Source organism: Heloderma suspectum, chromosome 3 (assembly GCF_057233095.1).
Source record: "Heloderma suspectum isolate Gila_16-S chromosome 3, 16-S_ref, whole genome shotgun sequence".
Classification (NCBI taxonomy): Eukaryota; Metazoa; Chordata; class Lepidosauria; order Squamata; family Helodermatidae; genus Heloderma; species Heloderma suspectum.
The window spans coordinates 7777125-7796841 of NC_139460.1; the positions used below are offsets into that span (position 1 = coordinate 7777125).

General features: G+C 43.0%; 1 protein-coding gene across 1 annotated transcript in view; it reads left to right on the plus strand.

Annotated features, from left to right (window-relative positions):
• Positions 1-19717, plus strand: part of UVRAG (UV radiation resistance associated) — a 110829-nt gene that overhangs the window by 43936 nt on the left and 47176 nt on the right. Inside the window, exons 7-12 of the mRNA XM_084842432.1 lie at positions 5698-5803; positions 8402-8528; positions 9412-9496; positions 10758-10845; positions 11961-12021; positions 16287-16452. Of these exons, the coding sequence (XP_084698558.1) occupies positions 5698-5803; positions 8402-8528; positions 9412-9496; positions 10758-10845; positions 11961-12021; positions 16287-16452 (633 nt within the window). The remainder of the gene's footprint in view (positions 1-5697; positions 5804-8401; positions 8529-9411; positions 9497-10757; positions 10846-11960; positions 12022-16286; positions 16453-19717) is intronic.

A 19717-nucleotide genomic window follows, 5' to 3' on the forward strand; every position in this document is an offset into this window, starting at 1 on the left:
CCCCAAATTAATGCTGATCAAAACGCCAGCAGGAACGTTCTATATGTTATCTAACATTTCAGAACGGTCTTCAACCAGAGCCCCAAGTGCAGCATCTTACAGTAATGTAGTCTAGATGCATGCTTAACTGTGCTCAGTTCTCTATGAGCAGACACAGCTGACCCACTAGCCAAAGCTGAGTAAAAGTACTCCTGGCCACAACCACTACCTTGAATGTTCAGGACCAAAGCCACATCTAGATAACTCCCAAACTGTAGAACTTCCGTGTCCAGAGCCAGTATACCATTGCATGCCAGTTGCTGGGAGGCATTGGTGTGGGAGGGCTATTGCCTTCATACCCTGCTTGTGGGCTTGCTGGTGGTAGTTGACTGGGCCACTGTTGGGGGAAACAGGCTGGCAGGCGAGATGGACCTTTTGGTCTGATCAAGAAGAGCAGCCATTAAGGAAGGAATCGATTCTTAGCATCTCTTGACATGGAGAAGTGTTGCCAGCTGGTGCTTCCAGTGGCAGGAGTTCATTCGTGTCCAAAGCTGCTCTACAGCGAGACATAGTTGCAAAGCATAAAAAGGAAAGTGGTACTCCTTCAGCAGCAGTTCGTTTAAACCAGATGTGCAGAACTCCTGGCCCATGGGCCTAATCCAGTCTGCCTGCCTCCTCAGTCTGGCCTGTGGATCCTTCTGGGGTTCCTTGCTGCACTCCCTGATCAAAGATAACACTGCTGATGTTGGCACTGGCCAAGTCACTTTGTGCCCTGCGAAGCCAGGGGCCTGGCTGGTGCTGGGAGGAGCACGGTGCCAGCTAAGTCCCTTTCTCCATGCTTGGAGAGGCATGGAACTTCAAATTTAACTTCATTTAACTCTACGTGTTATTGAAGTGGGGCCCTTAGATGACTGGATGTTTATAGAAAGAAAGTGCAGTGGACCACCCAAGGGAATTGGGGATCCAGGTACTTGGGAATGAGTATATTGAGACGGAAGTCCTATAGATGGTGGCTGCTTTGAGAACACTGAAAAAGCAGGATAACAATCTTTCAATAAACAAAATCGATATTGGCACTGAGACAGCATGATATTTCTGGGCACAAACTGTAACATTCTTATGTAATTTATTTTATGGGTCTCTATTGACAAGGCTTCCTTTGGTCTGCTTTAGCTGCATCTGGAACAAGGCATTTTATTTTTAGTCTTCCTGCTGGAAACATATTGGCAAACCACATGGAAACTTCGCCAAACACGACAGGATGTGAGTGTTTTACTAAAAGTTGGGTAAATGCATACAAATCTGAAATGGCCAGATGACCACCAGTGGGCCTTGGAGGGGCATTTACCACAGGAAACCCAAAGGTTTCGATGCAAGTTTCACCTGCTTTCTGCATCTGTTCAACAAGTGTTCATCCCGCGCTTGGAGCTTGAGCTGAGCACTTCCTCAAAAAGCACTTTACAAACTAAAGTCAGATTTTGGGGAGTGTCTTCAAATCTTTGAACACTAAAGTCTTAAAAATTGGTTCACATTAAATACAAAGCAGAATGCAGGGAAATAATTATTTAAAGCTTTTAGGAATGCATGTTTGGTGAGGAAAAAAGCAATTATGCAACTCTCTAGTGGAATAACCATAGTAAAAGGGGGCAGACATACAATCTGCCCCTGAAAGGATATGTTTCATGGACCGCAATTATGGAACATGTTAGGAGTGTCCATAATACAGAAAATCTTTTTGCAGAACTTGTTGAGTGCTGCCTTGTAGCATCAGGCTGGTTTGAACAGGTTCATGGTGCTATGCTGCAATGAATGTAGGCAAGGGGCAGGCAACCTCGTGCTGTCCAGAGGTTTTGAACTACAATTCCCATAATACCTGACCATTGGCCATGCTGGCTGGGGTTGATGGGAGTTGTAGTCCAAAACGAGTGCCAGGTTGCCAGCCCCTGATTTAGGTTCTGCCACTTTTGTACTTGTGTTCTCCTCCCATGAGCCAAAGAGAGGAATCTGTCTGGGTGCCTCTTGGTTTGTGGAGGCAGTTTGCTGTTGTGGAGCGATGTTTAGCTTGTATGCAGGAACTACACATCTTTTCAGAGGTATCCATCAGTAGTTAGGTAAACCACTGGATCCCTTCATCCTAACACATTTGAGATACCCTGTAAGGCAGGGGTGGGAGACGTGTGGCCCTCCATATGTTGTTTGACTGCAACTCTCCTCAGCCCTAGTCAGCATAGCCAATGGTGAGGGATGATGGGAGTTGCAGTCCAACATCTGGAAGGCCACACATTCCCCATCACTGCTGTAAGGGCTGATAGTCAAGAATACCTGAGTCTCTGTGGAGTTGTCTTGATCCAGCAGCCCTTGTTTTCAATGAAGGAGGAAGTCCAGATTGTTCTAGGACCCTCCCCAACCTCCATCTTCTTGCTCATTTCCAGCTTACCTCAGCTTAGTCATAGGATTACTGACTGATTGAATAAAACAGACCTTGTTGCAGTTTTGTGCATTGCAAAGGTATCAGATTATGGGTCTAGGTTGCAGGGGACAGTCCTTTTAACATCTAATGCTACCAGACCTTGAACGTCTTGGGTAAGATGCAAGTAGAATTACTGTGTTGGAGTTGGCAACACAGCTTTAATCTGCACACAAATAGGTTTCAGGAAATCTTGGCTTCAAAATGCTAGCTGAGCTCAGTATTTATAGGTAAGGGGAGAATAATATTGTTGTGATTGACAGCTAAATGTAAGGAAGGCTGACTTTAGAAATGCAATTGCACATCTGTAGGGACTTTTAAAAGCCTTATTGAAAGCAAAAGCATTTCAGGTGACTACATTGTGCAGCAAGAATGGTATGTAGATTATTCTGAGGCAGTCTGCAGAAAATAACATCTACAGGAGCTAAATATATATTTACATAGCACTAAATATACTGTAGTGTTTTCCTGCTCTCATCTCTTACATTTCAGAGCAACTGTACTAGGGAAGCTTTTGTTCTTCCCTTAATAGCAGGGAGAATGCATCATATCAAGGCCACCCAGTGAATATTGAGATGGGGTGTGTGTGGAATTTAGAGTTAGGCTGTAGTCTTCCAACTCAGGTTTAATATTAATTCACTTTGTATGCCCCCCTCCCTCTCTGTGTCTCCCCCCGCCCGGGATGTGTAAGGTGCATGCTACTGAACAGGCTTCCTTCTTTCTGAAAAAGAAAAAGGCTGTAAAGGGCTGTATAGGTTAAAATCAGCACTTTGAACTGGGAGCCATTAGCATAATATGGTCATAGTAGCTGATACTGACGCCAGGCGATCATCATCCAGGTAGGATTAGACAAACCCATGGAGGAAAGAGCTTTAAGTGGCTACTAGTCATGATAACTATATATTGCCTCCAGTATCAGAGGAGCAATGGCTCTGAATACTGGTTGCTGGGGAACACAAGCATGAGTGTACTCTTGCCTTCATGTCCTGCTTGTGGGTTTCCCATTGGGGCATCTGGTTGGCCGCTGTGGGAATGGGATGCTGGACTATTTATTTATTTGTGGCATTTATATACCACTGAATATAATAAAATCTCTCAGCAGTTCACAATATTAAAGACTAGATGGGCCTTTGGTCTGATAGGTTCTTATGTAGACATATGTGGACAGTACCTCTCTTGCAGTGGTAGGTCATAGTTACTTTTTGGTTAGTCCTGTTCTTTAAATCTAAGGGCAGCGTTCTTTGTGCCACTACGGGTTCTAAGTTCTCAGATTCTGGATAACCAGGTCTTAGACCAACAAGACTTTGCTTGTACAGCTCCAGAGTCTGAAAGTACTTCAGGCTATCAAGTATACATAGAACTCTTGCCTGTTGCTTGAGGTGGAACACTTGTCTTAAACCACTGGATTATTCTGACAAAAACCAGCTGAGAGGAGAAATAATTGCTTCAGTTAATATGGTATTGGAGTGTCTGTTGCTAACATTGGCAAGACAAAGTGGGTTGCTTGGTGTATAATTGATGGGTTCTACCATGGTTGAGCTGGAAGGGATAAGTCTCTAGATTTTAGTCCAGCCACTGCACTCTTTGCAGGAAGTGCCATGGTCAAATCCATTTCCAGAACAATTCACATCTGGATTTTTATAGGCTGATGTGAGGAAAGAGCCAGAGGGAAAAGGGCACCATGCCACAGCTGTCTGTAGGAGGAAGAACAAGCTTGATGGAAATTTCAAGGTTGTCCTGTGTGTAGAGCTTTGGGCTCAGACCTGGGAGACTGGGGTTCAGATTTCAGCTCAGCTGTGAATTGTTGAGTTACCTTGGGCGAATCTCTGTCTCTCTCAGTTCCCCATGTGTAAAATGGGAATGATATTGACTTGCCTCCCAGGTTGCTGAGGATAAATGAACTGAGGTTGCTAAAGCGCGTTGCATAGTTAAAGCACTATTATATATGATAAATAACAACCTGGCTCAATGGATCAAGCAAATGAGCTGTGCTGTATGGGAAGGCCAAGGGCGCCCTGCAGGGTCACCTGCCAGACTGACCCCTGGGAAAATGCCTTCCCAACCTCAAATATGTCAGTCAGGATGTAATTCTAATGCCTCTAAAATGCTACATTCTTGGATTGGTGGTGTTTGAAAATCCCATTTCCTTAAAGGACCAAGTGTGCTCAGGCCATCATAAATCACCCTCTGCTAATTTACACTTGCTTTCCTGTGCTTTAACTGCAGGGCATGACACTACTGTGTGGCGTAAGGAATGTGATTTGAATTACAGCTCCAGGATTAGGCGTCCCAGATTTAGAGCTTGTGTGTGGGTCTCACCCTTGAGGGGAGATCTGTCCAGTAGAAGGAACTTATGTGTTGCATCAAATGGTTTGGGGTTAGGGAATGGGCAAAATTCTTTACAGCTTTTTGACACATGGCCCATTTGGAAAGTGGCAGTGTGTTAAATTGTTGTGTGGTTGCCTTTGCTGCTTCCCTTAGTCAAGAACTGAAGTTAACCACAGCCAGAGGTCCTGAGAATGGGGAGTTTCCCTAGCTAATAAAGATATTGTTTGCACCGCCGCCTGTTAGGCGGGTCCATCTAACTGTCACAGCCACCAAATGGTTGATGATAGGTATTTAATTATGGTCATGAATCAGTTGTATATAGAATCATAGAGTTGGAAGGCGCCATTTAGGCTATCAAGCCCAACCCCCTCCTGAGTGCAGGAATCCAGATGTTAAGACTTGGTCCACCTAATGTGTAAATTAGCCTGTGGAATGCTGTGCCACAGGATTTTGCCGGGATGATTGCTAGCAGAAATGGTTGTAACCAAATGAGGAGACAGAACTAACCTCAAAGCCTTCCATGGTTAGTTGTGATAACGATGGATGGATCCACTATCTCCCCCCTCCCCCAAAAAAGTAGTAGTAGCAATGTTTAACATTTTATAGCACTTTGGAGTGTTCAAAGTTCTTTGTGTACATTATCTTGTCAGTCTAACAGCCACCTCCTAAGGAGGTCAGCATTATTATCCACACATTCCTGATTGGGGCTGGGGGAGTGTCTGAGAGGGAACAGCTTACCTAAGGCCTCCATGTGAGCTCATAGCAGAGGTGAGATTCAAGCCTGGGACCTTCTGATGTGTACCTCAGTCTCTTAGCCACTCTGCCCCACCAGTTCTCAGTAGAAAGTAGTTTCCAGTGTGTTCAGTGCTGTGTAGAGTTATTTATGAAGGATGTTGAATTTCTTTGTATGTGTTTGTTTGCAGGCTGCACCGGGCCCAGTGTGCAATTAAACAGACTCAGGTAACTGTTCAGAAAATAGGAAGGGAGATTGAAGAGAAACTGAGGCTTACATCGACAAGCAACGAACTGGTAGGTTTCGGGGTTGTTTTTTGTTTGTCTCACTTGCACAAACGTCATGAGGATACATTATGGGGCGTGTGGAGGCTTCTTTAGGAAATGATTTGGTGGGCAGATCCACCATTATAGACCCTTCGGCCATGTGGCCCCTGATAAAACATTTGGTGCCAACTTGCTTTTTGTTTTGCCTTGGTTAACACTTGGGGAGGCATAATATGAGAGAATTTGAGATTCCTGGCTTTATCAGGCAAATATGCAAAGTTACAAAGTTGTAACCCCAAAGTTGTAACTCCAGACATTCAGGAATATATCAGAAGTTGGAAATAGGAAAGGAAAGGTGATGAGTAATGTTGGTTATGGAAAACAAAGACACTGAAACTGGTTTCCAAAACTTTGCACAGCAACTCGGGGCATTTTTTTTAAACACAGCTTGATCTATGGAGGGAATTTGGGAGGAAGAAAATACATGATAAATTATGTTATCCTCAACTTTTCCCTCATTGCTGGGAGTGTTTGATCTGGTATGACAGGTTTCACATGTAGCAGAGAATATTTGATGTCTTTATGTAATTGCAGCTATATGGACTTGCTCAAACACTGTCACTCTTGTGTGTAACGCAAGCTCCTTTTTATTATTAAATGGAAATATTTATCTGGAAAGTCTAACATCTTGATGTATTGGATTAAACCTAAATTGCTGAGAAGGAAAAAATGAATTAATAGGTCTCCTAATGCTCTGCAGTTATAAAGCTTCAACATTGGCTCTGTAGTGAATGAGCAAAAAATTTCTGCCAGGAAAAACAAACTCTTACAGATTGGGATTAATGAGCTACCAGTGGAAAGTGTGGTGAACCTTGTAATTGTTCGGGCTGAGTGTAATAGTTGAGCTCTCTGACGCTCCAACCTTTTGAGGATGAGCAACATGCATGTAATGATTTCTTGGGCACAGAGACAAACATTTTAATTATCAACTTAGGCTCAATTTTTAATGGACTTGGAACAAAGCAAAGAATTGGCACCAACTAATGTCAAAAGGCTGAGCCTGGTTTAAAACTGAGACCAGTATAGCTAGTGACTTAATTTGGAAATTTATATTGGTGCAGCCTGGCAGTCGTCTGGTACCTCGTATCAATAATTAAAAAAGCCAATCTCCTTGTGTCTCATTCTCTTCATGATGTTATGTTGGGTCCCGAGTGAGGAATCATACATTTTATTCCAGTGAAGTCCTCCAGGTTTGACAGGCTTGACATGAAATGGAAAATTGAGGTCCTCCATAAAGCTGGCTGTAAAGGATGAGAAACATCAGGAGTTGTTCCACTATCTCTTTATCCAGAGGATTACTGTACCATTGCATGCCTCTTTCAGCAATGAACTAATTTTCTTCCCTCAGCACCAGTGCCACGTGTTGAGGCAATACCCAAGTTTTCTCCACGGAGTTCACATACAAGTTAGAAATAGAACATAGATAGATATTCATATTCTCCCATAAGCTCTTAAGTCAAATGTACAAATAATGTAATATGCTGCATTTCATGTTACCACTTTAAAGAACTGTTCACAATGCTCACTGTAACCTTCAAGGTAAAGCAAATCCCATCACCTTCAGTTAGCTTGTGAGCTGCTTGGAGGGGGAACTGGGAATATGTCGAGCAAAGCGGGGGGAAAATGTTGATAGCTTTATTTCGGAAGAGATTCATGAACTGCGAAGCACTGTTCTTTGCCTGGTCTTTACTGGATGAAAATGTAGCTGCAGGTGTTGCAAAGCAAGCAAAGAAGCAAAATTAAAGCAAGAGATCTCAAACTCTGTCCGTGAATGTTTGTCATTAAAGAGAGCGTCTGTTGGGCGAACTAAAAATATAAATAAAGAATGAATAAAGATAGCTGGTGTCACGATGGGAGTTCCTAAATTTTAGCTGTGGGCAGAGCAACGACTTCAGCATTTGGTGCACTGAGTTCTTTTGGGGGGGCGCCCTGTGATTTGGCTCATCTCACTGAGGCTGCCAGAGTAGCCCTTTCAGTGACAGCATTATTCTTATTTACGTGTTAAATTTATATCCTGCCTTTCCATGTGGAATTCCTAATAAACTATTTAATCAAACAACAACAGCCAGTTACAAACATTAAGATGTAAATTAAAATGCAGAGCCTGTTTGAATAAAATGGTTTTTACCTGCTGGGACAATGACATCAAAAAGGGGTGAGACAGGCCTCCCTCAAAAAGGAGTTCCAGAGTCTCTGAGCACAGCCACAAGGATGCTCCTGAATTCCCACGAGACACACATGACTTTGGACAGACAGGAGAAGTATATCGAGAACCTCCCTGTGTGGTTCTGTAAAGCGCTTATTGAGACTATCCTTGATGATAATGCACTGCAGGAGTTTCTGCCGCTCCCAAGCCATGGTATGTTGTAGTGCAAGTCAAGTTGACTCTGGTTTTGCATGGTGCTGCGTCAGTACTCTACTCATGATGAATTTACTGTGACCTTTTAACAAATTGCTTGCACAACCCTCAGCGTTTCTAAGGCTGTGCTATTGTGTTCAGTGCATTACTTCAACCAGAAGTGTCCATGTATCTACTGAGCAGTCCTTTTACTAATTTCTTTTTGATAGAAAAAAGAGAGTGAGTGTTTACAGCTGAAGATTTTGGTGCTTCGGAATGAGCTAGAGAGGCAGAAAAAAGCCCTGGGCCGAGAGGTGGCCTTATTACATAAGGAACAAAGTGTGCTACTTGACAAAGGTGAGTGTGAATGGCAGCACTCTTCCCGTACCAGGCAAGCAGCTGGTCGTGGAAGGATGAGCAGTCCAAAAGCAGCTCAGTAAGTTCCTGAGCAATGAATTACTGAGTCAGCAGCTGGGCTAGGGTCAGCAGGTTTGCAGGACCAGTTGGATCCCTACTGGCCCCTTCTTTGATTGGATGCTTGCTAAATTAGTAGCTGCAGTACCAGCCTCTGGCCCTCTCCAGTGGTAGAGCTGCCACACAATGGAGAGCAGGCCAGTGGCTACCTCCTCTGGCAGTGCAGCGAGTTCCCAGTTTGATACCCTAGAACCTTAAAGTACTCCGATCTTACCTTCCCTAAAGTCTTCTGTTGGTTTATGAGCTCTGAAGGAGGACAAAGTCCAAAAGCACAGCATATCCTGCAACAATAGTGCAATGATGAGGGATTCTTCAAGAAGCAGCAAAAGCCTGTGTGGTGCATAAGTAGAACTGGGGAGTCTTGGGATCAGATCCTTGATCAACTACGTATTTGTGTATTCTGCAAATTCCTTTTCCCACTTGTAACCCTCTTTGACAGTTGTGAGATACGGAACTATAAGGAGTGCTTTGAAATTATCCTTCATAGTGCTGCTTCCTTAGTAAATACTCCCAAAATAGTAGGCAGTATCCAGTGCTGTCACAGTACTAGTATAAACCAATGCTAGCATAGCACCATTAGCCCCTGCTAGGCAGAGGGAAAAGCAGTGGCCTTTGCCTGGACAGCACTAATGACGTTGCACCAGCGTTGGGGTGTGCTAGGGCAATATCATGAATGCCAGCGTTGCAACAACATTGTATACTACCTAGTGTTGTGATGGCATGAAGAATAGTCACAAATGTGTTCTTCCTAAAATGTCTTTGGTAGGAAATATTTTTGAAGAAGAATATCAGAAGCTCCTACTGGACAAAGAACCCCTGCAAGAGTTGAGAAAAGAATGCACTGCTAAGAGGTAAAAGCGGTTTCAATCTTTTTGTTTTCCTAACGTAGCCAAGTCAGGTTAGTTGGAGGGGTGAAAGGGTGACTTGTTTACCCTTTCATTGTATGCTTACCGGCTCAGGGAGAGTTCCAGGGCCAGTGTCAGCACCTGGCATCCTTGGGCAGCTGCTAGGGCCCACTGCTGAAGTTTGTCCTGGCCCAGCATTCCAAGCAGTGCCAGAGGGCTGGATTAAGCCAACCTTTTGATTTCCCATAGTGGCCCTGATCTGGTGTCACTCTGAGGCACTGTGGGAAATGTAAAGGGTAGCTACATATGGCTGCCCAGAAGTGCCACCACCACAGCCAGGTAAGCCCTTCAGCGCCCATGAATTGAGGAGGTAGCTCATGAGAGGACGCTTTGTCCAGGATCCCTACGAACTTGGAGCTGGCCCTGAAGGATTCTAATTGGCACTAGTAGATGGCACTAGTAAGGTACCAAGGACTAGACATTGTTATGAATTAAAAAGTGGGAATCCATGATTAATGGTGAATGGAGGGAGTGGGGCAGGTGAGATGGCAGGTTCACTATTCCTTCGTTTTTCGATCAGTCTTGCTCACATACCCCAGCCACCCTTCCAACCCTACTATTCTATGATTCTATGAATTCTCATGGAAGTGGCAGAGGAACCCAGGGATTGCTGCTGTCACTGACCCAGACTTTTTCTCTCAGGCATCTGTCCTGGGTTCATGGACAGATGAGCCAGTTCTTTTCTCTGTGAGCTAGTTCCCTGCAGGCAAATTGCAGAAAGAATCCAGATGTTGCTGTCCTCGGCCTCCTCAGTCAGAGGACCTCCCAGGCCTAGTGGACCAGAGGTGACTCTCTGGTCTAAGTGGTTGCCACCGCCGCAATCTCATTCAACCCAGAGCCCCCTAAGTTGAGTGAGTCTTCAGAAGCACTTAGTCCTTTTGCCTTCTTTCTTCTAAGAAAAAGCTGACAAAAAGCAAGGGGGCTTTGATTTGGATGGGGGAGTTCCTGGCAAAAATGGCCAATGTTACTTTTAGTCTAATCATGATGTGATTGTATTATATGGAATGTCTATGCTTTATTAAGATTAGCTATTCCTTTTAGCCATGTGTACAGTGCATTGTATTCTAGCAGTATTGTCCCCATTAAAAATAATTTCAACTTCTATTGCTTTCATGTGGGAAGAAATTTCTGGGAATAATGGGTGTTAACAGTTCGTTCAGGCAGTCATCATTGGGTAATTGACTGTTTTAGTTTCTGTCTTCCCCAGAGAGCAGTTCTTGAAGACCAATGCACAGCTGACTATCAGATGCAGGCAATTACTTTCAGAGCTCTCCTATATTTACCCTATTGATTTGGTGAGTTTCAGATTCTCTAGTCATACCAGCTTCAGGAGCTTTAGTCAGGATATGATTTACATTTGGGAAAAGTCTGGAAGTTACTTATACTGAATGTCAAATTAATATTTAAGAACAAAACAGAAAGCTGGTGGGGGGTGGGGGTTTTGGCTGGCCCCAGGAAGAATGGCTGCTCCACTCAGCGCTGCCTGAGTCTGTGGCCACAGGAATTCACTCAGCTGGCCAGTGGGAAGCCACTCTTCCCGGCGCCAGCTGAGCACCCCAGCGCCTGCCCACATCCCTGCTGTTTACCTCCAGTCTGAAGTCATAGATAACAGCATAGATTCCTCCAGGGGGTGGGACTCGGAGGCCAATCCCCGCCCCCGGAGGACCCCAAGGAGACTCAGTGGGCCAGATGTCGAACCTCCATGGGCCAGAGGTTCTTCACGGTTGATAGGAGCCTGATGTTCTGTGTTAGAGCATGTGCTCTGCATGCATAATACTTCAGGTTTGATTTCCAGCTTCACCAGTTAAAAGGATCTTGGCTAACAGGGCTGGGAAAGACCACTGCCTGAGGTGTTGAGGAGTAGACAGTACTGGGTACTGAACTCTAGGATCAATAGACCCAAGGTTTTATCTGGTTTAGTCTTCTGTCATGGGCAGGGCATGATGTAATAGTCATCCCAGTTTGTTTGCGGGTATCCATCTATCGTTTCATTGAGTCTGTGCCCCCTAAAAGATTCTTTCTGTATTCATTTTGCTGAGACAATAGGGGCCGGAGAAAGGAGTCAAGTAATTCTTGGCTGCCCTGCATCCTCAGAAGCAAGGGTGTTAACCCTTCCCACAGAATACCTTTAGGCAAGAGGAGTAATTGTAGAGTCATCTGTAGAAGCAGCGAAGACAGCTGGCAAAATGCAGAGGGGCAGTCTGCTGTCAGAATCAGGAATGTAACAGTGTAACATGGGTTTTGATTTTTTTTTTTTCTGACTAGCTTTCCCCCTGAACATGCATAACACACAGTCAAAGACCTGCCTTCTTCCATTACGTGTTAAATTCTTGAGTCTGTTGTTTACAACTGGGGTTTTTATTCTCAAATGGCTCTGATCCAACCTCACTTTCTGCTATTAAATCCACAGAATGATCAAAAGGATTATTTTATTTGTGGAGTCAAGTTGCCCAATTCTGAAGACTTTCAAGGTAATTGGGCATTTACCTGCTCGTTTTGCTATCTAATTGCGCTGTGCAAACATGCCAATGGAGTAACCCACACACCAAAATCAGTTGAAGAAAATGCTGAGGTTTCTGATGAAAGTTTTCAAGCAGATGTTCCCTAACAGTTTTCATGAATATTCACTTTTAAAGAAAAAGAATAACAATAATAAATAAAATAATATTCATTGTGATAATTAGCCTATTTTTGCAACTCCACCAAATGTTATTAGTCCACAACATTTCTTACTAGCCTAGCTGTCGGTATATTTTTTCTTAGTTATGGCCCAAGAGAAAAAAGAATGATTATAATGAAACTACTTTTCTTCCTCATCATGTAGAAATAAGTTTTACTTTCCACAGTATAGTATCAGTATCTGGCTGAATTCTGAGTTGGTTATGGAGTTTGTCATGTCCAAATCATTATTTTGGATTTATATATTGAACTATGATAAACAATGCAACACTATCACCTACAGCTAACCCATGGTTTATTTAACCCATGGGTTGTTGAATTCTGGGTTCTTGTGATGTACAAACACAGTCGCACTAACAAATCAAAGTTTGTTAACCACGAACAGCCCAGAAGGAGAACCTATGGTTTATTGTTGGGTTGTGAACTCTGGGTTGTTTAAACCTTGGATTGCCATTACGTGTGAACCCAGAACCATGGGTTGTTCATGGGTTGCTTCAGCTGCTGTACGTGCCAGTACTACAGCACCACAAAGGTATCTGGGATACAGGGAGGGAGCTGGCGAAGGAGGAGAGAAACAACCCAGGGATTGAGAAAACAAATAATGGTTTATTTGATTGTCTGCTACACAAACCCTGGGTAGGGCAATAAACCATGAGTTCAATAAACCGTGGGTTAACTTTATATGTGAGCCAAGTCTATGATACACAGTATGACACACAATACTAAACAATAGCTTGTCAAAGCAGGAGCTGAGAGTTGGGAGAATGTAGCCCATAGCTAGAATGCTTTCTTGGAAATTTCATTTCATAATCTGTTCACTTCGGCCACTGAAGCACCTTGAATTCTTTGTTCAAGCAGTCCCTTTTTAAACGGTTGTCTAACTGCTTGACCTTTTGGGCAGCCCATACCTTGGTAGGTCCTATGCTCAAGTAGCAAGAACTGTCTCCCAAATGATCAAGTGATGCTGTTTTCACATAAATAAGTTTTATGAACTGGCCTTGAGGAAGGTGAGATGCTAATGGGCAGGCAGATGCAGCTGTCTAAATAGCAGAAATCTTTTGTACCTGTTTAAAATCTTTGTAAATAAATGTCTATCCCTGTCCTGCTGTTCGCCTTGTGTAGAAATGTGAAGGCCTGGGAAAACACTGGGAAAATTCGGGGGGGGGGGGGGTCCATTTTTTTTCAAGGACTTTCTTTGCTTTTTTCTGAAAAATTGGAAAAATTCAACAGCTTTGGATTATGAATTATTTTCTTTTAGAATTTAAGACAAGTTATTTATATATTGTTGCCAAGCCTTTACTGCCCCCCAAATGATTTCTAAGGACTATGTAATAAGAAGGCTTTTATAGAAAGGCTAGAGATGTAAAATGTCTGGAGATAATGAAGTTATGGGGGACAATATTTCTTAATCCTCTTTGTAAGATTCTCAGCACAGTTGTTTCTTCCATTTCTTATTAAAATGATTGATGCAATGTATCTTTTATTGATAGACATTTTGGGGTGTTCCAAGCCATGCTCCATTTTGCAACATATGGGTAGAGTCATCATATAATATGGAAGAAAATGTGTATTCTCAACAGTTTGTGTTTTGTTCTATGAGTCCTGTGTTTCTGGACTTGTCTTCCTCTGCCTCTGGTTCTTCCTGCTTCTTCTGGCTTCTAGAATTATTCAGATGTTTCAGAGATTGCTTGCTGAAGTTCCCTCTGGTCAGACATAAACTAGGAATCTAAAATATGTTATAACTTGATTTGCTCATAAAATTAATCATGTTTTGTATATTAAATTTTAAAAGTATAGTTTGTTCAGACAATAATTACAAATTTGCTGAGTTTGCTTTTAAAGTTGCAAATATAATGATAATTTTATGAACAAACCATATTATACATAATATAACTTAGAATCATAGAATAGTAGGGTTGGAAGGGGCCTACAAGACCATCGAATCCAACCCCCTGCTCACTGCAGGAATCCAAGTCAGAGCAACCCCAACTGATGGCTGTCCAGCCTCATCTTGAACGCCTCCAGTGTGGGAGAGCCCACTACATTCCCTAGGTAATTGGTTCCATTGTCGTATTGCTCTCACAGTCAGGAAGTTTTTCCTGATGTTCAGCCGGAATCTGGCCTCCTGTAACTTGAGCCCGTTATTCCATGTCCAGCATTCTGGGATGATCAAGAAGAGATGCTGGCCTTCCTCTCTGTGACAGCCTTTCACGTACTTGAAGAGCGCTATCCTGTGTGTCGTTAGTCTTCTCTTCTCCAGGCTAAACATGCCCAGTTCTTTCAGTCTCTCTTCATAGGGCTTTGTTTACAGTCCCCAGATCATCTTTGTTGCCCTCCTCTGAACCGTCTCCAGCTTGTCTGCATCCTTCTTGAAGTGCGGTGCCCAGAACTGGACACAGTACTCCAGATGAGGCCTAACCAGTGCTGAGTAGAGGGGAACTAGTACTTCCCAGGATTTGGAAGCTATGCTTCTATTAATGCAGCCCAAAATAGCATTTGCCTTTTTTGCAGCCACATCACATTGTTGGCTCATATTCAGCTTGTGATCGACAACAATTCCAAGATCCTTCTCACTTGTAATGTTGTTGAGCCACGTATCCCCCATCTTGTAACTGTGCATTTGGTTTCTTTTTCCTAGGTGCAGAACTTGGCATTTATCCCTATTAAATGTCATTCTGTTGTTTTCTGCCTAGTGCGCCAGTCTGTCAAGATCACTTTAGGAATATAAAGGCTGCTTTACATTCCTAAAGCAGCCTTCCTCAACCTGGTCCCCTACAGATGTTTTGGACTACAGTGGCCAACATTTCTGACGATTGGCCATCCTGCCTGAGGCTGATAGGAGCTGAAGTCCAAAATACCTGGAGGGCACCAGGTTGGGGAAGGCTGTCCTAAAGCAACAAAGTGACTTTAGTTCTGTAAAGAGTGCTTTAAAAGTAAGTACTGTTCCTTTTCCCAACATTTCCGGTTTAAAAAAAAACCACGCACACACAGGAGAAAACCTGGGTTTTTCCATGGCTTCAAAATTTCCAGAAATTTTACATCTCTACCCTTGTGTCATCTCTGTAAACCTGAAGAACATTAACTACCCATTTCTTAGGCTGTCACTATTTCATAATACCAATAATGCGATTACTGTTCATGGCAAACTTGTCACATAGCGTTAAGCTTGCTCTTCCACTGCACAGCTGAAAATTGAAAGGCGGAAATGAAATGGCCAGACTGTGCTGAGAGAAAGTGGCTTTCATCTGATTTCTTGGAAGTTAAAGCAGACGGGTTGCAGAAAGTTAGATTTGAACAGGAGAGGATGGGGTTAATCCATGACACCAAAATACTTTGCTATAATGAAGTACATGTTTTTGCTTCCTGACCACCATCACCCTGCCAGACTTCAGAGCAAAGATTTTTTAAAAAGGGGAGTCATATTTTGCCCAGTTAGAATCTCCTTCCTCCTCTTACTAAAAGCTTGGCACCAATTCATGGAAGTCAGGGGTGAGACAGGTTCTGCTTTTCCTTGTTTTAAAACTTTCTTCAGAATGTTTTTTCTTTACATGAAAACCAAATGCATGGAAGATGAGAACAACTCTGAGCCAAGATGGTTAGCTTATGCGTCCTAATGGGAAGGGGTCGGAGAACAGTGAGGATGAGAGGTGGTGGGAGGTGGACTCCCAAATATGTGAGCCGAGGGAGATCCTCTTGGAGGAGTACAGATGTGGTTGCTTAGGGTGAGAATGGGTAGAGCTTCCTTCCACGTGGCAAGAGATATGTTGGAAAGCATGATATAGGGAAAGGCTGGGTATGATGGTCTCTGGCATGGAATTGAGGGATGGGCGGGTAGGAAGGGTATGGAATGTGAGAATTTTTATCCCTTCATCTTTTAGCCCAATTTTATTCTATCAGTTGAATTGTTCTCTGTTGTTAATTGCTCCACTCCAGCTTAAAAAAGACTAGAGAGATGGAGGGTTTCAAAAGTAAGAAATAGCCAATTCAGAGCACAGCGATGAGCTGCTCTTAAGATTTAAGTTGGGTCACATAACTGTGTCTTCGTTCTCCTTTGCAGCAAAGGATGATGGCAGCATTGCTGTTGCACTGGGCTACACTGCTCACTTGGTCTCCATGATTTCCTTCTTCCTTCAAGTGCCACTCAGGTATCCAATAATTCACAAGGGTTCCAGGTCTGCAATCAAAGATAATATCAACGATAAACTGACTGAAAAAGAGAGAGAGTAAGTTTGTATTTTTAACTCGGGAGGGCGTGTGTGTGCGGGGGCGGGGGGGCTATCAATTCTCAAAGAGTAACTTTTTTTTTTTTTTTACATGCGATCTGATTTACTTCATAGTCCCTGTCCAACATTGTGGTTGGAATCTCACTTCACTTTTGTCTCCAGTGAGGTGTTGAAACCCAATAATATTAGAATCCACGTTTACTTCGATCTTGGACGTTTGAGCTATATAGGGTATATGCAAGCAACCTCTTGCCCCAGACTGCTTAAGTTGGAAGAATGAGCCTGTGTTCCAGTTCCACGGTTCTTGTGAGGATAACATAGGATAGCCCTACTGAGCTTCTCAGAGGAAGATCAGGATACCAGTGTGATCCTGTGATTAAGAGCTAGTGTGGTGTAGTGGTTAAAGTGTTAGTCTGGTACTCAGGAAATCCAGGTTCTAGTCCCCACTTGGCCATGAAGCTCACTGGGTGACTTTGAGACAGTCACTGACTCCCAACCTAACCCACCTCACAGGTTTGATGTGAGGATAAAACGGGAAGGAGGAGGACCATGTAAGCTGCCTTGGGTTCCTTGCAAGAGGAAAAAGGGCAGAATATAAATGTAATAATAAAATTTACCACGTGCAAAGCAGCCTTTATTAGTCAATCAGACATAAAGAATAAAATCATATAAAACTGACTAGCATACATTCACAGAAATGAGAGCGATGACAAACTGTATAATACCTCTAGCCCTGTTTTCAAAATTGCCATGTTGTGTGTGGACCTGAAGTTAGGGTATTTTATGCAATGACATGGAATGTTCATAAACATTCAAACTGTGGCAGCTCTTGAGGCCCCAAGCCAGCAGGGAAACTTAATGCATATTATCTGGAGAAATTGTAGCCAGTCCTACCAAATCTACTAATCTGGGTTCTTAATTGAGCACTGTGTTGTTCTGACTAGCCCTACGTTTATGCCATGCCCAGTGTATGCTGCAGCATGATGTCACTGCATCATGAAATGTTAGGGATTCCTGTGAAAAATGGCATCAAATGAAGAGGTCCATCAACTTTTTATGTTGACTGCCATGCACCTAGAATGATGCACTGTCTGTAGCAGTGTGACATGAGCTAGATTTGATGGGCAAAAGTTGAGCAGTGCTTTGGACTGCATGGTTAAAAAACTATAACTCTAAAGTCTCCCAGGTTTGGGTCTAAAGTAGTGGTGTGATAGGCTGCTTTGCTGAAAGCAGAATATTTGTGGGCTGACGGGTATACTGGCACTTCAGCAAGGCTGGGTATTAAAGCTAGTGAAAGACTGCAGTGTCGCTTATTGATCTCCATAACTACTAGAGATGAAATATGGTATGAATTATTGTGTGCTACTGATAGCTGGGCAACCTGCTCAGATCGTATGCTGAAGTTTAAGATACCTCAATGGCTAATTCATGATAGAGTCCACTGCAAGCCTGACTTCCAAATTTAAATTGCATGTCTGTTAATATTACAAAGCTAATTTCTTTCATAAATTTCTGAGTTTCTCCACGTTCATTGGCCTGCGTTTGCCTTGTGAGAAAAAGTAGTTTTCGACAAGTAACTTAATTATATTACACACACACACACACACACACACACACACTTTAATGTGTCTTATTAGCAGCTCCTCATAAAATATAGAAAATTTGCTTAAGAATATGCTCCTGCTATTAGTTGACCAAGCCATTTTTCACAGCTAAAATCTGGTCTCAGCTAGTCTAAGACTAACTGGTTTTTATAATAGCTAAACAATAAAAATAAAACAGGAAAATCAAAAAATCTCTGTCTTACGTATATACATACATACGTGTGTGTGTGAGGCACAAGAGGGGTGAGGTGGAGTATAGTGTGATGGTATTAATATGATTACAGGTTCAATTTCCACTTAAATTACCTCTTGGTATAAAGAAATTGTTGTATCCTTGTCTGACTGCAGCAAGGATATCCAGGGTAGTATGTGTTTTGCCCTATAGGGTGTTCAGGGAGGATGAATGGTGGAGAGAAGACAACTCTGGGATAATGGCTGATATTAGCCATATCTTTCTGTGTCATTACAAATATCAAAAGTACAATGATAGGACAGGCCAGGGGATTCCAATGCATCCTTGGTTGGATGGCAAGAGCTGCACTGTAGCTTAAGATAAGTGCATTCCCTTGAAAAGCGAAGGCTAAGGCTTTGAGGGGAGCGGTGGGATAGGGCCATCTACATCTCTAAAGAAAGTGTTGAGGCCCCCTGCCTTACGGAATGTATGTAGCACAACATCCGCCATCCCAGGCAAACATGACCATATGGATGTGGCTTTGCACTATGGAATGTGTACTGTGGTGTTGAGTTGGGTAGCCTGAGCCATTAACATGGTGTAGGCTGGGTAGTGTGCACATTTGTCTCTTCCATTTCTCTCCCATGCTATATTTTTTTTAATAAATACCAAGTTTCAAAGACTTTAAACACTATCTGGCACTATTTGGAGAAACAGAAGCATAATGCTCTTTTCTCTCTTGTTCAGTAAGGCTTCAGTCCACCCTGCTTTATAGCTGTCACAAATTCATACATGTCTTAATTTCATTTGTCTGTATTTGATCTGAATAGCAGATAATACCCAATAGTCTCATTGCATGTTGTATATTTTTAAATGTCTGTCACACTTTTCTTTCTACAGAGCTACTAATACGAGATTTTATTTGAAGAAGTTCTTTTGCCATTTGCTATCTAAGCAATGTAACTGACCCATAACTGTTTAAAGTCCTCCCCGTATGGATTTGTGGGGAGGTCTCCTGGGGTACTTAACAGACTCCAATTTGGGTTTAGAAAAGCACCCCTCTACATTGGGTCTCACTGTGGTTGCACTGAGGCCTGGTGTGCCAATGGAGGTTAACACTGTTGCTGAAAGCAGTGCATCAGGCTAGTGGCTGGAGCACTGATGTGGATTTGAGGACATTGGCCCATCTTTCAGTGATACACTAGGTTGCTGCTGCCACTATCCCTCACCTTGCAGAGTAATCTGGAGAGCAGTAAGAGAGGGAAAAGCAAACACTGGCAGACATAATCTAGAAATCTGGACTCTCGAATAATGACCAAGCTGAATGATACCCAGTGGACATCCAGTCTATCAGAATTATTTTCAAACAATCTGGAAAGGTTTGCCCATCCCTAGTTGTGATGTAAAACAGCCTTTCCCAGCCTGGTATCCGCCCCCAGATGTGTTGAACTACATCTTTCATCATCCTCGCAGCCAGTGGCTATGATGG